General features: G+C 42.6%; 1 protein-coding gene across 22 annotated transcripts in view; it reads right to left on the bottom strand.

Annotated features, from left to right (window-relative positions):
- Positions 1-307: 307 nt before the first annotated feature.
- LOC148216075 (uncharacterized) overlaps positions 308-18,733 on the bottom strand; it is a 44,616-nt gene continuing 26,190 nt past the window's right edge. For 4 of the 22 annotated variants that reach the window (XR_015796042.1, XR_015796038.1, XM_088140282.1 and 1 more), the window contains 4 exons: positions 12,394-12,438; positions 7,533-7,614; positions 4,807-4,907; positions 308-3,980 (listed from right to left, as the gene is read on the bottom strand). Coding sequence is in view for 12 of the 22 variants with exons in the window: in XM_088140271.1 (XP_087996397.1) it covers positions 4,883-4,907; positions 7,533-7,614; positions 12,394-12,438 (152 nt within the window). In the remaining 10 variants the exon portion in view is untranslated. The other 18 variants (XR_015796041.1, XR_015796040.1, XR_015796039.1 and 15 more) reach the window with 13 other exon arrangements.

Below are 18,733 nucleotides of genomic sequence, written 5' to 3'. Positions count from 1 at the left end.
GCTTCTCAGTCTTGCTGAGCATCATATGTGAAAGCCTGGGCAGGACTGATAAAAGGACAGGAATAGCAGTCTGGCCTGCAACACTCCACTCAACCAGGAGATGGCAGCAAAACTGCAAAAATGGCCATTACTTTGCTACCATCTAGTGGCCTACTTGAGCTTTGCAGGTCAGAGCTAGTAGCTCTGTAGGAAAAACATGCTATGTATTGGCTGTCCGTTCATTTGCGACGCTGGGTAAAGTGAAAAGTAGATTATCCACAGCAATAATCATTTTGCTAGTGTGAGATCAAAACGCAGGACACAAATGCAGAATAATCAAGGCTTCACTGCAGTGTTTATTGAGCAGTACGTACTGGAGGGGGACCCCACCAGAAGTTAGTGGGAGGCACTCCCCTGCAGGCAAAATGGATGCTCTGATATTTATACAGTTCTACAAGAAGGGGAAGGGAAAAAGAACGTATACGCATACATATTTATACGATGATGCAGGCAGACCTAAATAGGCAATAGTTCTCAAGTTACTCTCTGCCCCTCTGTTAACTGCTAGTAAAACAATAGTGTCACAGAGAAGAAGACACAAATTAGTTCAAGGTGCCAAATGCCAGGAAGAAGGCATCCTCCCTCAGGGCAGATGCCCAGGTTGCTATGGGGATGTTTGTGATAAGGAGTTTACAACCAGCCTGGTTCACATCAGCTTCAAGGATGCTTCCACATTCCTTTATGTTTCAATCTTATTAAGGCGATCCCATTCATCTGAGGTCTCAAAAAACTTGTCTTTTTCACCCAAAGATTCATTTTTCTCACACTAGCAACAGGGTATCATCTTGGCTGTCTTAGTGAGTGGATTCTGAGTGCTACCAAGCCTTCAACATGCCCATGTTGGAGGATGGTCCTGTTGACATGAACTCACTTTTTGGATAGATAAGATCATCTCTCTCCCAGGAGAGCTTCCCTGTCCCTCAGGGGTGTGATCAAAAAAATTAAGATGGCAGCCATGATTGTGCAATTGAAGCTTCGTGTGTGCAACACACATAAAAGCAGGCAGAGCTTTGATCCCCCCGTTGTGGCTGCTATCCTGACTTTTTTAAACCACATCCTATGGACAGCCCTCCTTCACTGCTGTATCAGATGCTTCTGTGGGTTTACTTTGGCTTTTTTGTCCATATTTAAATAGCATATTTGACAACCACAACCAGCCCTTTTCTTGAGAGTTTTGCTCCTCTACATGGTGTTTTTTTTACGTGTCAGTCATACATTACATTAAGACCCCCCAAGGTTTGCAAACGACCAAGCTTTACTAAATGGAGCCAAAGTAAACAAGGACAAGTGAAGACGTTCAACTGATATTTTCAGCCTTCAAAGATAGCACTGAGGAAGAGGAAGATTGCACAGCTGGGAGACTGTTTTCCTGGAAAGGATAGTTGTGGACTAAAAGAGGCCTAAGAACAGATAAGACTTATTTTTCTGTTTTGGTGCCCACCCCCGTATAGATTTAAATCTACATGGAGAACATCTGGTTAAAGAAGGCTGAGGTAAGTGAACATTGGCATATTAAAAAACAAACAAACCCTTCTAGCATACAAGATGTTGTTTGTCAGGAAACACCTGGATTAATTCTCTCTCATCACAGTTTAGTCTTTCTGTAGTGACCTTTATTGCTGTTGTGAATTGGATGAGAAAGTAGAGAAAAATGCACTGGTTCCCCAAATACACATCCTAGACCTGGCTAATTTTATTTTCCAAGAAAACAGCTTTGAAGCAAACCTAGATGTGTTCATTACCGAACTCAACATTATACAACCTGTGGAGCCAAAATCACAACCAGCCCTACTATTAAGCAAAGGGAACCAGTATGCTGGAGGTCGTAGCACCATGTTGGAGAAGAGACATAGGCCTTGTAGGCTGCCCTGCCTATCCTAAGTCAACTTGAAGATTTCAGATGTGGTAGAAGTTGCTGTCCCCTTGGCAGTATTGAACAAAAGCCCAACTGCCAGTCCGTTCTGCTTCTACATGTGGAAGGAGAGGGACACCATCTTGCTTTCTCTTCAGGTACCAACATCTCTTAGTTTGGTTCTGACTGAAATGGCCAACTCCTCGACAGAAGTAAAGAGGAAGGTCTACCTCTTTTCTAGGTTCAGATTTTAGCAGCTATTTTCAGAGCTGGATGACCTTAAATAGTATTTTCCACAAGAGCGTTGTATTCTCTCCACATGACTTCAGACATAATGTTTTTTCAGTGGAAGTAGTTGACACCTCAGTTGGGAACAACAAAATACTTTCTGAAGAAGTCATACTCACACTGGATTTGCCTACTGTGCCAAGTCTTTGTTTGCTTAATCATGATTTATTAAATGAATCAACTGTGGCTGGGCTTGGCCGACACACTAAACCAAAGATAAACAAACTACTTTGCGGCTTAGCATGCTGGGATAATTCTATTGCTCTCCTCCACTGCTGGCCCATCCCTGGCTTTAAATCACTTTCACTTCTTATTCCCCATGGAATTAGGGGGGCTTGGGCTGAGGCTGTGTTCTTAGGCTTAATTGTGGCTTAAGAAATTCTGACTTTCCCAACTGTCTAGAACTCCTGGCTTGTTCAAGGCAATCCCTTGAAAATTTGATTGGGCAACCTCCATCTTTTCTCAGCTCGACTTGAAAGTCGAGACGATTGATGCATTCAGGAAAGATGGCTGGGACAGGGCAAGTAAAGCCAGACGGCAAACTTACGTCTGTAGCCCTTTGGGGGAGGGAAAGGAAGGGAACGGTGTGTGAATCTATCAGGAGCAAAGGGATTGGGGATGTAGTGCAAGGAGGACCAGAGGGAGAACAGGAATGCAGTGATCTGGCAGAGATGGGAGGTAGATCCTGAAAGGCAGCAGACTGCCTAGTGTCTTCCAAGTCATAAGACAAGATGCCCCTTGGAGTCTTGCTTACACTCTTTCCTCACTCAGACCCCTTCCCATAACTCAGTCTTTACAGGACAGTTGCAACATCAGACTGAGTCTGGTTCTTCTGCTCTCCTGGCGGGTTCATAAAATGGTTCCTATGCTGGTTTCTGGCAGGAAAGCAAAGCAGTCAGACACAGAATAAGCTTCACACTGCTCAAAAATGTCCCCAATCCCAAAGGAAAGGGGTAAAATATTGGGGCAAGTAGCTATTCCCTATAGCTCCAGGCTATCACGGGAGAAAGGATGTGGGGAAAGTGTGGTTTCTGGCCGGCAATAATAATAATGATATCAACAACAGCACAGCACCAGCAGGTAGGATGAGAAACAACCGAGGAACCAGATGTTCCCTTTGAAACTGTTCGTTCCACTATAGCAGAATTCGGCTGAAGGGCAGGGTGTCCCGGGGAGGCGCTGTTACTGTGCAATCAAAGCCACTATAATGACTTTTTTGACCTCCCCAAGGATCTCCTTGGTGTAGGTAATATTGCCTTACAGCCTTGATACAGTTTTCTTTTCTAATCTGGAGCTTTTCTGCTGCATCTGATTCTGCTCATTGGAGGGCAGAGTAGGGAATTCTTATGTTTCCTTTTTGGTCGCCTCGGCTGAGCGTAAACTCTGAAGCAAACTTTGCTACTGGGGCAGCATAAAAAATTGTGAAATTGCTCATTTTTTCAGTGTACAGTTCACGACACCGCAGCATCCTCAGGGTTTCCCGAGAAGTTCCCCATGTTCACTTTCCCGTCGCTTCCTTTTCATAAAATATTTTCATGCTGTCATTTCAGGATGTCACATTCAGTTTCTGGCAATCTCTTGATCTCTCTCTCTATTTTGGGCAGATGTCTCCAGCGTGGTAGCCAGGGTGGCGTAGTGGTGAAGGTATTGAACTAGGGAGACCAGGGCCCAAGTCCATCCTCAGCCATGGAAACCCACTCTCTGATTTTGGGCCAGATCCAGTCCCTTGGTTGAACCTAAACCATGGGGTTCTTGTGAGGAGAAAATGAAGGACAATGTCTATGCAAGCCATCTTGAGCTCCTGGGGGAAAGATAGGGTAGACCTTTAATATGGAAATGTGTCTGATTTCTGCAAATTTACCAAGTACAACAGAATTTGTTCTCCCTCTGTCTTTTTTAAAAGTCTACAACAGTGTTTCTCAATCTTGGCGGCTTGAAGAGGTGTGGACTTCAACTCCCAGAATTCCCCAGCCAGCATGGGGAATTCTGGGAGTTGAAGTCCACACCTCTTCAAGCCGCCAAGATTGAGAAACTCTGGTCTACACTGTTTTTTTTTCTGGGTATTTTGGAGCAGCTTCTGCAAACATTGTCATTTTTGTTTGCACGTTCATCTCATGTACATAGCTTTGGCAAATCATTTCCCCTCATGCAGGGCCTTATCGTAGATTTTCCTGAGGAGATTTTTGTTAATGGTTGGCAAACTCCACTGCAAAATTTGGGGAAGAGAGCATTTGGAAAGATCACAAAGTTCAGGGCACGCGTTGGGTGGAAATGCAACATGAGATAAGTTGAAATCTCTTCTTCACCCTTCCTTTGCATTGAGAAAAACGGTCTTTATCCTGGTGGGTGTCCTTAGGCTGTTACCAGTCAGCGCAAAGGGAAGAAATGACCAGACATGGCTTTCCCCACATCTGTAGCAAACAGGGTACTTCCTCCATCAAGCAGTGGGAATAAACTTCCAAATTCCTGGTAATCCTTCTAGATTGACAGCGTTGATTGACAACATATCCTGGGTCAAGTTGGAAAGGCTACGTGAGATACGATTAAATAGTCCCCCACTGGAATATGGATTTTGGCTGGGAATATTTATACATGTGTCAGACTTGCATAAATGGAACATGCTTTACCATGTCAGTTAAAGAACCAGCAGATGGGTTAGTTCAACATGTTGAGTTTTGGTATTTCTTCTTAGTCCTGGAACTCTCAGATTTTGTGGTACCGCAGCCCCCTAAAATAATAAATGAATTATAAATGAAATCACCAATGATCCTATGGGTGCGGAAGTGACCAAGAAATAAACAGACCCCCTTACTTGAATAATTACATTTTAATTCATGTATCACTGGGGGTTTTAGTCTTTAGCAGCTGGGGTGTCCACAGGGTAGGGTCAAAAAAGTCACCATGGTGGCTGTGATGGTGCAATCGAAGCTCTACCTGCTTTTTCTGTGTAGGGTGGAAATAGCACTGTTGTGGCCACCATCTTGACTTTTTTGGCCACACCCTGTGGACACCCCTGCAAGCAGGCAGCCCAGAGTGGGGTTTGCCTGTAGGAGCAAAGCTGGAAAGCTTTCAAAACTCATTCCAGCTTTGCCTGGTCGGTTTGCGTGGGCAAGGCCCAGATGCAAAGCCACCCATTGCTGGCTGGGGAATTCTGGGAGTTAAAATCCACACATCTTAAAGTTGCCAAGTTTGAGAAACACTGTTCTAGATATTGCCAAACTGCAGCCTACCAGCTTCTGTCACCATTAGCCAAGAGGAAACATCTGGAGGATTAGTAGAATGACAAGAAGTTTTGTCTGTTGTCCAAAAGAGGAATAACATTGAGGGTCATCTTGGTATCTCCTTGGAAGGAAATTCAATAAGTGGAACACCACCACCAAAATGTCCTTTCTCTCTGACTACATCTGTCTCACTTCCAGGGAAGAAGGTTTTTAGAGGAGCTTCGGCAGATGGTCTTTCAAATACAGGCTCATACAGGACTTGGCGGTCTTTTTTCCCCCTCCTCCCTCATTACTCAGCAAAAGAGGGGCTCACCTTGCAGTCCTCGCTAGAACCAGGAAAGTCAATTGGCATATCTTGGTTCCCAGATTAAAAAAGGAAAATGCCAAAGCAAAAGGTGGTAAAAAGAGAGGCACTTTGACTGTTCTTTGCCAGCAAAAAACAGGCAATTAGCAATTACCAGCAGAAAACAAGCCATGGGGTCTGGCTGGCCTGTTTTTTGCTGGCAAGCTGCAACATGTGCTTTCATGGCATCTGAGAATGGGTACTGAAACTGCTATCAAACTTGCCCTACAGTCATGTAAAGGATGGTCTTGCTCAGTGATGTCACTGCAGGGTGGGGCTTGCCATAACTTGTCCTGCTTCATTGCAGACACCCCACCACTATCTGGGTCAGCGGGTATAATTTTCTAGCTGCCATGCATTGGATTGCTTCTCTCCCCCCAGCAAAAAGGCAAAACTAAAAATTAGCTTTTGACTGACTAATTGCCTGAACATCTTGCCAGTGCTGAAACTCCACATTAATTTAATATAATACATTGGGAAGGGGGAAGAGGGTACAGCAATGATGCAAAGTAGGAGGGGCTATCTTACAAATGTGGGTGGAGCCGAGCTTTTCTCTTTTTCCTGAATTTGGGGACTGGAACAGTTCCTTTTTTTAAAGTCCTGAATCTATGTTATGGCTTAACTTTACGTGCCTCCCATTTTTCCTGCATCAGTGTATCAGAAAACCATGCTGCCTATTTTTTTAAGAATCCACCCCAAATCAAAATTTCTGGGCAGATGACCAAACATTAGTTGCAACATTAACATTTTTCTGAAAACATGTGAAAGCCAAGAAGTGTATAGAAGAAAAATAAACAGTAATGACAATGGCTTTCAGCAAATGAATGGAACTGGGGTGGGAGGAATGCATATCCATCCAGTATTTGTTTATTTTGCTTGGAGTGGGTTCCAGATGCAAGAGACAGATGTTTTGGGCCTGTAGGTGTTCCTCATGGGAGATCCAGAAGTGTGTCAGATCAGGAGTGGAGAGTCTCAGGTTGAGTTCTTGCTCAGTGACAAACGTCATAAAGTGACTTGTTGAGGTGATCAGTTGCTGTTTCCAAGGTGAACATCAAGTGAGCGGAGGAAGGACAAACTGAAGATGTTTGCAATTTTGGAGAAGAGATGTCCTTTGCACTGATCTCACTGATCAAATGAATAATTCTCAGAAATGAACTGAGGTAACCCTCAGCTTTTATCACTCCCCTGTTATTATCCCAAATTTGGTGAGGAGGCTTAATGGGACTCACAGTGCTCATTCAGACAGAATCTTCTTGTTCCTTCTTAACTCTTGCCCATATAAGCAGGAGGGGGAGACGCGGGAGTCTCTCCACATTAAAGCAAGCCAATTATCATCTAGGATTGTGTCCTGACTTCCCAGCAACCAATGAAAGCTGAGTCTCTTGCAAAGAACTAGGGGAAACAGTGAGATCTAAGTGATCAGGGCATGAAGTCTTTCTAGGTCACAGCTATCATGCCCCTTGCGGAAGGAGAGAGACAACAGGGAATGTTTGCTAATCTAAACTCTGGGAAGGGCTATCAACATACAACTGATGGTCACGTAGGTACATTGTATTTACTGACAGCCTTTCTTGGCACTTAAAAAAGAATCATGATACAATCAGAGCAGATCTTGAAAGAACATGCAGATCTTTACTCTGCAAACCAAGGGCGACCTGCCAGTTTTCGCACACCAGTTTCTCTTTCATAATTATATATATCTGGCTATTTATCACAGACCACAAGAGTCCTAACTCCAGTTACAGAATATAAGCAAGGATGGGGGTGGGGGTTCGTTGGTAATACGTACCTGTTGTCAATATTCAGCACCTCAGATTTGGGTAAGCTTGTTTTAATGGCAAATGAATGAACATTTATTACAGTCCAAGGACCTAAGAACAAATATAATAACAAAGGAAGAAAAGTACACATTTTGACATTTCATGGGAAACGAATCATTCAGCACATGGTTTTAATGCTTTTGTTTTAATTCTCTTGCAAGAAGAGGGCACATGGCAAAGGTTTCTGTCCTAATCTCAGGGTTGCTCAAGATGATTGGCTAAGGTAGGAGGAGGCCCCACCACCCAGCTTCTGGCTTTCTCCTGCATTGTCCTCCTTCCCTGATGTTGCCATTCACCATCCAGCTGACCAGCCAATAGGCATCTCTCTGAGAAGGTGAGGAGCCTGGGGCTGCCACACATCCCTTACAATATGCCATCTTGAAGACCTTCTCAAAGCTGTAAGGGCTGAAAGCTGTCAAGGCAGGAACCACCAGTCCTCAAGTTGGGCAGGACCACTTTGGGTTACATGGAACTGATGTTTGCAGGGATGGCTGGAGGTGGGGGAGGGTAAAAAAAGTCAAGATGGCAGTCCCCATTGCACAATCAAAGCCTTGCCTCTTTTTTTACATGAGTTCATATGTGCATTGCACATTAAAAAGGTAGGGCTTCAGTTATGCAGTCACAGATGACAACTTGACTTTTTTACCATACCTGTAAACATCCCTGGATGTTTCAAGCCTGGGAAATACTTGTTTTATATCTGCAGTGAAAGCTGTTGCCTCTTCTTCTCCTCCTCCTCCTCCTCTCCTCTCAATCACTTGAACTCAACCCTGGCTTAAAAAGTGAGGGTCCTGCCCTCCCACTTGATCTCAAGTTCCATCAGCTTCTCCTTTTAGTTCCCAGCATCATGGCCCAGCAGAATGCGTCCAGCAAATGCGGAAGGTTAGAGATCTCAACATACCCATAAATTGGTGGACAGAAGTGACATATTCATGTCTGCTCAGCTGGTACAGTACAAGCCTAGCATACTTTCTGGATAGCAGCTCAAAATAGCCTATTCTTGGCAAGTTGACAATCTAGTAGTTGAACTCTAGTGCACAAAACTTTTTCTTATTCTTTTGGCTGTCATGCGCTCTGTTGTGGTGCTGTCATCCCTTATCTCCCCAGCCCACTGCTACCTGGCAATCCAAAGGTTACATTGCTCTCTTGTGTCTCTCATCATCCTTTTTTCCTTTGCCCTCAGCCAAGGGGCTGTGGCTCTGCACATAAGCTGTAGGAATGTGTTTATTTTTGACCCTGCTTACCACCCAGAGGAGAAAAGCACATGGTCCAGAGTCTGACCCAAACAATGCCAAAAGAGCCCGTGGAGGGAGCAAATTCCAAAGGTGCCAGAAGAAGTGGTGATGCAGTTTAGACTCTGGACTGCATTATCTTCTAGGCAGGCCTTCTTAGGATGGGAATCAGTATTCCTTGGCCCTTGTTTCCAAATGTGGCAAGCTGGCCCAGCTGATTCCTAGTCACCTGGCTGAGAAGAATGCAGGATGGAACCCTAAAGTACTTGCTAGTGGTCTAAAGTACTTTCTGGGCATGGCCTCATGTGTGTGCCAATGTGAGCGACAGCATTTGGCGGATGCAACAAAGACTTGGGAAGAAGGGAAGTGCCCACCTAGAAGAATATCCACCTGGAATCCTTTCCAGATTCCTTTGCAGAGACCTTTGAACAAATGGAGCTCCTTCATCCAAAGACCCTCAGGGTTGCCTTCCGATTCATCAAAGATGGGGCCTCTGAGTATAGTGTGAACCAGCTTGGCTACATCTGTAGGAATAACTCTTAGGGTTTTAAAGCATCTCATTAATCCATGACTGGCTGATGTGTATAAGCTGTTGGGACTTGTCCATCTCCATTAAGGAAAGCAACCTTCCCTGAATCTTTGTGATGATGGGGGACTGGTGATGGTCAAATCCATCCATTACCTTTTTGGCCTTGAGTCTTTTCAAATGTTTGCACTAAAACAGTGTAGTCCAAACTTGGCCACTTTAAGATGAGTGGACTTCAACTCCCAGAATTCCCCAGCCAGCCATGCTGGCTGGGGAATTCTGGGAGTTGAGGTCCACTCATCTTAAAGTGGCCAAGTTTGGACAACACTGCACTAAAATGTGAGCAGGTTTTTATGATTATTTCCCAAACATATATATTTGGGGGGGAAATTTTGCCCAACAGATGTCATTTTTGCAAGTAATTTCTTCCATGAAATGCATTTTTGGTACATCACCTGATGTCCTTTTGTACTGATATTTCTCCCTGCTTTGGCAAGTGGTTTTTTAAATAGCATCAGGCCTGATGTTTTTGCATCAAGGGTTTAAATTTTTGCTTGATTTAGCAAACAGGTAAAAATAATGATGACCAGTTTGCCAGCAAAACAATTTCTGTGTTAATAATGACAACCCACATGACTTAAATGAACAATCAACAGCATGAGCAATCTACATATCATATAAAACTAAAATCAACAAAAACAAAGACAAAAAACCCCAAAACGAAATAAAGTAAGAAGGCCATGAAAAGGAGATCATTTGATAGATTGCTCAAAAATTCTTCTCCTTGCTCCACAGTCAAAGAAAGACTAATTGTGATGTTAACAAGCCCCACAAGTCATTGGTCCCCGCTGCATAACAGGTGAAGATTAATATTTTCAATGCAGAAGGCTGTATACTTCATCAACACCCTAATGAATGCCAAATATTGGGACAACACCCAAGAAGACCATGTGCATCTTTGATAAACAGGGATTGTTTTATAGCAGTGTTTTTCAGACTTGGCAACTTTAAGATGTGTGGACTTCAACTCTCAGAATTCCCCAGCCAGCAAACTCCCAGATTTCACTAGCCAGCAAGCTGGTGATCCTATGGCATGGGTAGCAACTTGTGCCACTGGCAGCAGGAGTTTGGGATTGAGTTCAGAAGAGGTCAAACACCCATGAGGGACAGAATTCACCTGCCCACGGGCCTTCTTCTTTGCTTGAAGAAAGACTGGTTTTATCTCCCCTCAAATAATTCATCTAGAAAATGGGAGGACTAAAGGTCTAATGGCAGAATTTACATGACATGCTAATCTTGCTTAGTTTTAACTTTGGTTAGTTTTTTGTGGGTTAGTATGTTGTGTAAAGCCAGACCATTTGAGTCACTGAATCATAGAACTCCCATGAAGTTCTAGAGCTGGAGAACCTTCAGGCCATCAACCTTCAACTGCCTGCTCCATGTAGGAATCCAAATTAAAGCACCCCAGAAAGAAAGCTTTCTAGCGCCACTTGAAGTCATCCAATGAAGAGGAGCGAACCACTTTTCTGGGTTTCTATTCCACTGCCCAAGGTAGTCTTATACTTAATATGTATTTGTTGACATTCAGTGGGTATCTGGCTTCTGCTAATTGAAACCCGTTATTCCATATCCCTGTCTCCCAGAAGTGATAAAAGAAAGGATCTTGATTTTCTTCTGTGCAACATCCTTTCAAGTGTTTGCCAAGTGTCATCATGTCCTGGGAATATCTGGAGTGATGTGGGTAGAAAAATCAAGATGGTAGCCATGACCATTTGATCAAAGCCCTGCCTTTTTAAATGTGAACTTCCAGAATTCTGGAAGTTGAAGTCCACACCTCGGAAGCCTGCCAAGGTTGAGAAACACTGGTGTACTGTATAATGTAATAATGTAAAAGGGCTCAGGACTCTGTGTCTCTCTCAGCAATATAACTTTCCAAAACCCAAACAGAATTAGAACAAGTCCAAGGAGGAGGGGGGGAATGTTGACCAAGCTGATCAAGTTAAAAAATGGATGGGATCAAAATTTACAGAAAAAATTCTCCCAACGCATCCTTAGGGGAGACTGCAGTTGGGCAGCGACTCAAAACGTTACCAACTGCTGCATTCTAAGCTCTTCTCTCTTTTCCTTCCCATCCTGTCGTCCATAATGGAGATATTATAAAAGGGGTGGAAAGAATCCATAAACCATGTTCCTCATGCTTTCTCTTACTTGTTTCTCAAATACCACTGCCTCGTATTTCCCGTTCTTCTCTGCATTTGCTCGTAGCTTCCTAAGTGATAGACGTGGCATGTGTCTCTGTTCAATTCAGCTCTATTCTTCTCAGCCCACTTCTTTTACCAATTAAGATTGTTTTCAAATTCTCTTTCTGTAGAATTAGCTACCTCACCCAATGCTGTGTCATCTGCAAATCTGATAAATAGTTCCTTCACTTCCACCCCCTCATCCAAATAATTAACAAAAATCTTTCACAGTTTGATTAATTTGTGATTTAGAGTTCTGAGTGGAGCCAGAAAATGGATTAATTTAATAATGAAGGTAAGGATGTTATACAAAAATATGATAATGGGAGCAGATGAGGTTTAAAAAAAAATCATCTTCCCATTGGGTCTTCAAAATCCTGCATTGTTTTAAAAATCAGTGTCAATTTCCAATGAAAAATGACAATCTTTTTCATGCACGTCCACATTTCCCTTCCATGTGCCTGTTATTGGAAGGTATAAAATGACTGGTAGCTAAAGAAACAGATTCTTCTTGAAGCCTGGTGACTCAGGGGATAAACCACAGAGTTTTCTCGGCAACAGTATGAAAGCGGCTTGCCCTGTCTTCTAGGAGTATTTTAAACTTCCTGGTTTAGCCCACAACCATGAGACTTCCTGATGATCTCCCATATACAGTATGTATTAACCGGATCCAACCCTGTTGATCTTTTTCAAGACCAGCCAAGGTTGGCCAAGCGCTACTGCCATCTAGCTGGGCATATAAATATGTAATGATATACACTTCAGTTATACATTTAATCAGTTCACTTAACAGTACAAAAGGAAAAGAAAATTAAGCTTATCAAGTAGTTACACGTAGTCCGTGTGAGACTCCCAGCAGTGGAATGCTTGTGTAAGTCTAGAAGGAAAGGAGAAATAGTCAGACCGTTGTATAATGAACACAAAAAGGGTGTCCTTCCAGGTTTTTAGTATCAGTCTCTTGGAAACCCCGACAGCATGCCATATTTATACCCATTGTCCACCCACTGATTTCTAAATCACTGGCATATAATTCAACAGGATACATGCATTGAAACCCATTGGTCTCCCAAACCAAAACTTGTATGTGACATATCTTCAGTCCAAAAGCGGGGGACTATAGTATGTTTGGACTGTTGGATATTTGCAAGATCTACAGCTTTAAAAGAATTAACTATAGAGTTAACAAAAGATTGCTTTTGGGCTGTGAACATAATTGAATCAGGTGATGAACTCTGTATAAGAGAAGTCTTCTTCTTCTTACTTGCTTTTGCTTTCTGATTTTTCCTTTTAGGCTCACTGCTTAATTCCCTGCTGTCTTGGTATGTTTATATTATATTATATTATATTATATTATATTATATTATATTATATTATATTATATTATTATATTATATTATATTATATTATATTATATTATATTATATTATATTATATTATATTATATTATATTATATTATATTATATTATATTATATTATATTATATTATTCATTTGTTTGTTGTTACTTTTATGTATTGTTGAAGATATATTTTATGCCTAATTTTTCTCTTTTGTATATTTTGAAATACATATAAAGGTTGATATTTATATTTCTTGTCTTCTCTTAATCTTATTACCCAACAAATTGTGTTCCATTCTGAGCACCAAAGTGCCCACCGCCACCACTGGAAGAGGCTTTCAGGCCTTCCAAACGACCATATCTACTATCCCAGTTGTGACTGGAAGATCATTTCCCCTGAGGTTAGATCGGCCCCAACCCTGCTGGACTTTCTGAAGGCTCTGAAGACATGGTTTTGTCATTGTGCCTGGGCATGCAGTGTTGGTATGAAGCCTGTGAGTTGGTTATATGGTTAGCAATTGTACGGGTTGTAATCTCCTGCAAATTAAGTTTTATGGTTTTAACTGTTTTAACTGTTTTAACTGTTTTTAATTTTAGTTGTTTATTTGTAACTTTGTTATTTAATTGGGTGAGCCACCCAGTGTACGTATGTGAGATGGACAGCTATATACACTGAATGAATGAATGAATGAGTGAATGAGTGAATGAGTGAATGAATGAATTTAAAGCCCACCCAAGATAGTTTCTCATAGTTCTGACCATTCCAGATCTTTTTGGACACAGAAATACTATGAAGATGAGACTTTTTAAAATGTGTTTGAAATCCAGAACCAACCATTGCTTGGCCTTTTGTGGCAATAGCCAAATGCTAAGTACGGCCAGCCGACCAGTGCTCAGTTATGGGCCAGAAATGTATGCCATGTTCTCCCCCATCAACTTCATGCCTAACCTTTTCTCCTGTCTGTCCAAAAAAACAAGGAGTACATTTCTATTGCTCCCTTTTCCATGAATAATATTTCCATACCACTATCAGCATTTGGGTCCCTTTCCAAGGCGGCATGCCACTACATACTATGGAACTGCAGCTGGCAGGTTTCTTGTTTACAGGAAAAGCTGGTGTAACCCCCGTATTATGTGGCCGTCACATGCAACCAATGATGGCATCATGGAATTGCAGGTGGGATCTCCACAACTCTGCTGTTGGATATGCTCCTTCCCACCCACACCCCCAAGCTGGAAGAGCTCAAAGCCTTGGCATGTCTGTCTCCTTAAATAGACTTGATGGAGCAGCACAGTTGAGCTTCTGAGATTGGCCCCAAGAAGCAAGACCTAGAAGTGATTGATGCATTTCTCAGCTGGGCACCTACTGCTATTTTCAGATCCAGAAAGTATCTTCAGCAGTCAGAAAGCTTCTCATCTTGTACCAGCCTTCCCCAACTGAGTAACTTCCAGGCATGTTGGGACATAATATTCATTATCCTTTAGCCGGCATAATCCATAATTATACTGGCTGCTGATTCTGAAATTATAGTCTGATATACCTAGAAGGCATTAGGTTGGAGATGGCTACCTTCTGCTCTTTGATCCAGGCTATACACAGATTCACAAGCTGTGGACTGACATATGTGGGTGAGTGACTATTCCTAGCATCTCTCTATATTGACCATATTGGTTGAAGCTGATGGAAGTTGCAGTTCAGCAACATCTAGGATGCTACAGGTGGTCCATCTGTGCAAGTAGCTAAATGCTGAACAGGTTTTTTTGGAAACCACATGCAGACGAGGCTGCCTTCTGATGGCCATAATGAGATCTGCAAGGCTTATCACCAACTCCTTACTGTCCTTTTCAAAATAAGCTTGCAGAACTTTGCAGCCAGTGCAGCGTAGGCAGATCAAAGAGGTAGTCTTGGAGATGGGAATAGTTCTTTCATCATCACTGTCCAGGCCTTCTCAAGTAAGTTGCCAGCATTTAACACCCAGCAATTGACACCATTCTGATTTTGTTTCTGGAATGCACTTCTCCTTTGGATAAAGTTTGGGAAGATCAATGGACATTCTTGGCAGAACTCATTTTTAGAGTGTAGATCAGCAGAATAATGATTGGGTTCACACACCATACTTCATGTCATTTACGGTCACATGGTGAACTAATCTTGGTTGTTTTAAGGTTGGTTAATTTTGGGTGTGTGGCTGAACATACAGGGAAAACCCATGCATGTTGGTTAGTTCATCACTCATCAGATCATGTGCAGCCAGAAAAATGAGATAATTGAGGAATCAGGTTAAAAGTGTGTTGTGTGAGTAGAATCCATGCACAAAAAAGGAACAGACTGATCCCATTGTGCCTGAGAAAGGCTCAGCATGATGACATCAACTGGAAAATGCTCTGGCTTTTTAAAATAAATTACATTTCATTCATTTTCAGTTTTTCTAAGGCAGAGTGCTGTTTGCAACTGAGAAACAAAATAACCTCTAACATATGCCACTTTAAAGAAAATCAGAAATTCTTGTTTCATAATTAGGTAGGAAAAAACCTTTCTGAGCAAGGATAGCAGCAGGGGGTCAAAAAAGTCAAGATGTCACCCACAACCATGTAATTGAAGCCCGACCCTTTCTAATGCGCATCACAATGCAGAAAAGGGGTGGAGCTTTGATTGCACAGATGTGGCCACCACCATCTTTGAGAAATCTGCTTTCCTAAAGTATGTGTCGGAAATGATATACATCCAGATTCCCAGTTTTATCCAGGGCTGGCCAGCCTCAACAGATGATAGAAAAGAGTGCCTCTCTTCTGCATCTGAACTGCAAAAGTCCAGGCTACCCCGAAAAAGCAGCAGAGAGAGACACAGATTGCTGCTTTTTGCTACCCTACAGTTGTTATCTAGATTTTTACAGCTCAGGTCTGGTAGCCCTAAGCCCATCAAACATCAAGAAGATGCTAAGCATCTCGTGCAGTGTTTCTCAGCCTTGGCTGGGGAATTCTGGGAGTTGAAGTCCACACATCTTAAATTTGTTAAGGTTGAGAAACACGGATCTAGTGTAACGGTATGTGGGAAAGACTTTGAGAGACGGGGCCAAGAGATGCTGCCTAGGGAATGGTCAGATAAGAGACAGCATAGCCCACAGCTGGATAGTGGGTGGGGCAAGAGGCTCAGAAGGGACCCTCCCTAGTTTCTTGGGCTGTAAAGGAGACGGTGGGAGATTGTACTTTGAGACTTGCAAGATTGATGTCAGCCTTACCAGGTAGACCAGACAGGAAACGTGACCAGAAGAGCTAATTCTACTTTATTGTAAGGCTATATTAACAGAATCTGAATGTACAAATCTCCTGCCGTCTCCTTTACAGCTCAAGAAACAAGGGAGAGACCCTTCTGAGCCTCCTGACCTGCCTACTATCCAGGCAGCATCTCTTTGCCCTGTCTCCCAGGGTCTTTCCCACATACCATTACATCTAGATCCTAACCTTTTGGAGTGTGTTCTGAACAAGAATTGATGCATCCTTTCCATATACTGTACGTATGACAACCCCTGGTTGACTAGGCATCATTGTCCTGTTCACTGCAACCAGCTGCTAAAAATGGTTAAAGGTGGGATCCGGCCCATTAAAGTTTGCCCACCCAAAGTACAGGGAAGGAGAATAACAGTATAAAAAGCCAAGCTGTGAAGTAAGGAGGTAGGAGCGTTTCATATCTCAAGCCATTTTTTATGTTTTCAGTTTAGGCAGTGCGTATTTTTAACGAGGAACGATGCTGCCATCCAGCGGCTGCATTCACACACCATCCAGAGTCTAAGCTGAAAAGGGGTTGGAAGGCTTGGCTCAGCGTGTTGTAGGAACCCAGCCAGTGTGTTAGCATGTTGCATGAGCCTGGCTTTCCTGCTAAGCTACAACATGGTCTGTTGCCCTGAGCATAGCATGGACAATGAATACAGGCACTGAGTTTTGCTGAGACAGGATTAGGTTTTACATGTTATGGGAACCGAGGAACGTCATCAAGGGGTGAAGTTTTCAGCCTGTTTTTTTAAAATTTATTTGTATTTATGAAGAATTTTTCAGAGTAAAAGACAAATCAAAAGAAAGAAAGGAAAGAAAGAAATGCAAGAAATGAAAAAAGAGAAGGGGGGAAAAAAACCAAATTTAAGAAATATAATGATCTTCAACCTTATTTTCAACAGATAGTTACAATTTTTATAGTCCCTTTCCCTCTTAGATATTATATAAGTATTTTCAGCCCCTCATTTAATCTGAATCTTCATGGTTTTCAGCCTGTTTTTTTTTAGGCTAGGTGTTGTCTAAGTGGCAAAATGGGTATCTTAAGCCAGGACTAGGAAACTGTCCTGATAACACAACACTCTATGGGCAAAAGGTGTTAACTGCATAGCACATGCCCTACATGGCTCTGCTATTTTCTGTTGGATGCTTAACAAAGAGGAGAGAGTTTAGAATGCCTGGTGTTGTACGAGAAGATTCCCACCCCCTTTGAGAGATTCCAAGATTACAGGCACACTTAGATGAGAAACAAAGAAATAGTTTTTATGGAGTCCTTGGTGCTTCTCTGACTAAGTAACATCATCACTGCTAGTGAGTGTGGGATCAAAAAAAAGCTAAGAAGGAAACAAAAAGACCAGAACACATCCTCTCCAGCAGCCAAGACCCCGATAAGCAGGGATTAACACCAGACAAACAATCGAGCAGAAAACAATACCCTAATCAAGGAGCTACCAAGGAGAAAACCACACCCCCACCAATACTGGCAGGGCAAGCTACTGTATATAAACAGGGTGCAAACCCCACACTCACTAGCACTGATGATGTTACCTAGTCAGGTAATGAAACATCTGCAAGCAAACAACCAAGCTCAGAGAGCCCCAAGGACTCCACAGTTCAACCCTGAGCTACAGATATTATCTTCTATTGAAAGAAATAGTTTTTGTTGATTATATCTTACCGTCAGTCTGTAAGGAAAGACCCAATACCCTGGGATGGGGGCTGCTCTGGCCAGGCATATCCGCAAGAGAGTCCCCTAAGTTGGAGTAGGGTTTTATAGGTTGATCATAATAAGTATTAAGTGTGTGCAACCCCAAACCATGCTTCTTCCTTACAGCAACTACTGGCAAGACACAATTACCCATAAAACACATGTAGATTCTGTAGTGGCCATTCACTGTTTGTGCTTGAGATGTTAACAGCTTGCTCCCAACCATCCTGGAATTAGCCATTTCCCCCTTGCAATAAAATTATTGGCTGGTGAATTCTGGGAGTTGAAGTCCACATGTCTTAAAGTTGCCAAGTTTGAGAAACACTGATCTAACCCAACATTTTCTGATTGGCAGGGATGCTCCAGGGCTTTCAGTATCCTGTGATTTTAAGGATTATGCAATCAGAAGTCCCTCAAAGCCCAAAACAACATATACAGTACTTAAGAACTGGGCAGAATTGGGGGAAAGAGGGTCAGACACCATTCCTCTTGATATTGATTTATTTATTAGTTTTGAAAAGCTGTGGATTCTATAAACTATTTTTAAGGAATCTATCTGGCACTGAATCTGGGCCTGCTCCAAGCTGCAGAGCACTTGTATCTGTGGTCTGCCACCTATCATGAAGATCAAGAACCAAAGGCCAGAGACATGATCTCAAAAGAACTATCGAGGTTCTACCACGCTGGTGAACTACAGAGTCTGAACTGCGGTCAGTGCAATGAGCTATGGAGATACCAAACCTGTATCCATTTGCACCTGGCAAAGTCTCCTTTGTTCCTTCAGGCCAATTTTATGCCCTGCAGTTCCGTTGGTGGCCATTTACAAGGGAGGGTAATGGAAGACAGACAACTGAATCC

This window comes from Python bivittatus, unplaced genomic scaffold, assembly GCF_059951505.1.
Source record: "Python bivittatus isolate LINGU-HERP-01145 unplaced genomic scaffold, Pbiv_v1 ctg000260_np1212, whole genome shotgun sequence".
Lineage (NCBI taxonomy): Eukaryota > Metazoa > Chordata > Lepidosauria > Squamata > Pythonidae > Python > Python bivittatus.
This window is presented reverse-complemented; position numbering and strand designations above follow the sequence as displayed.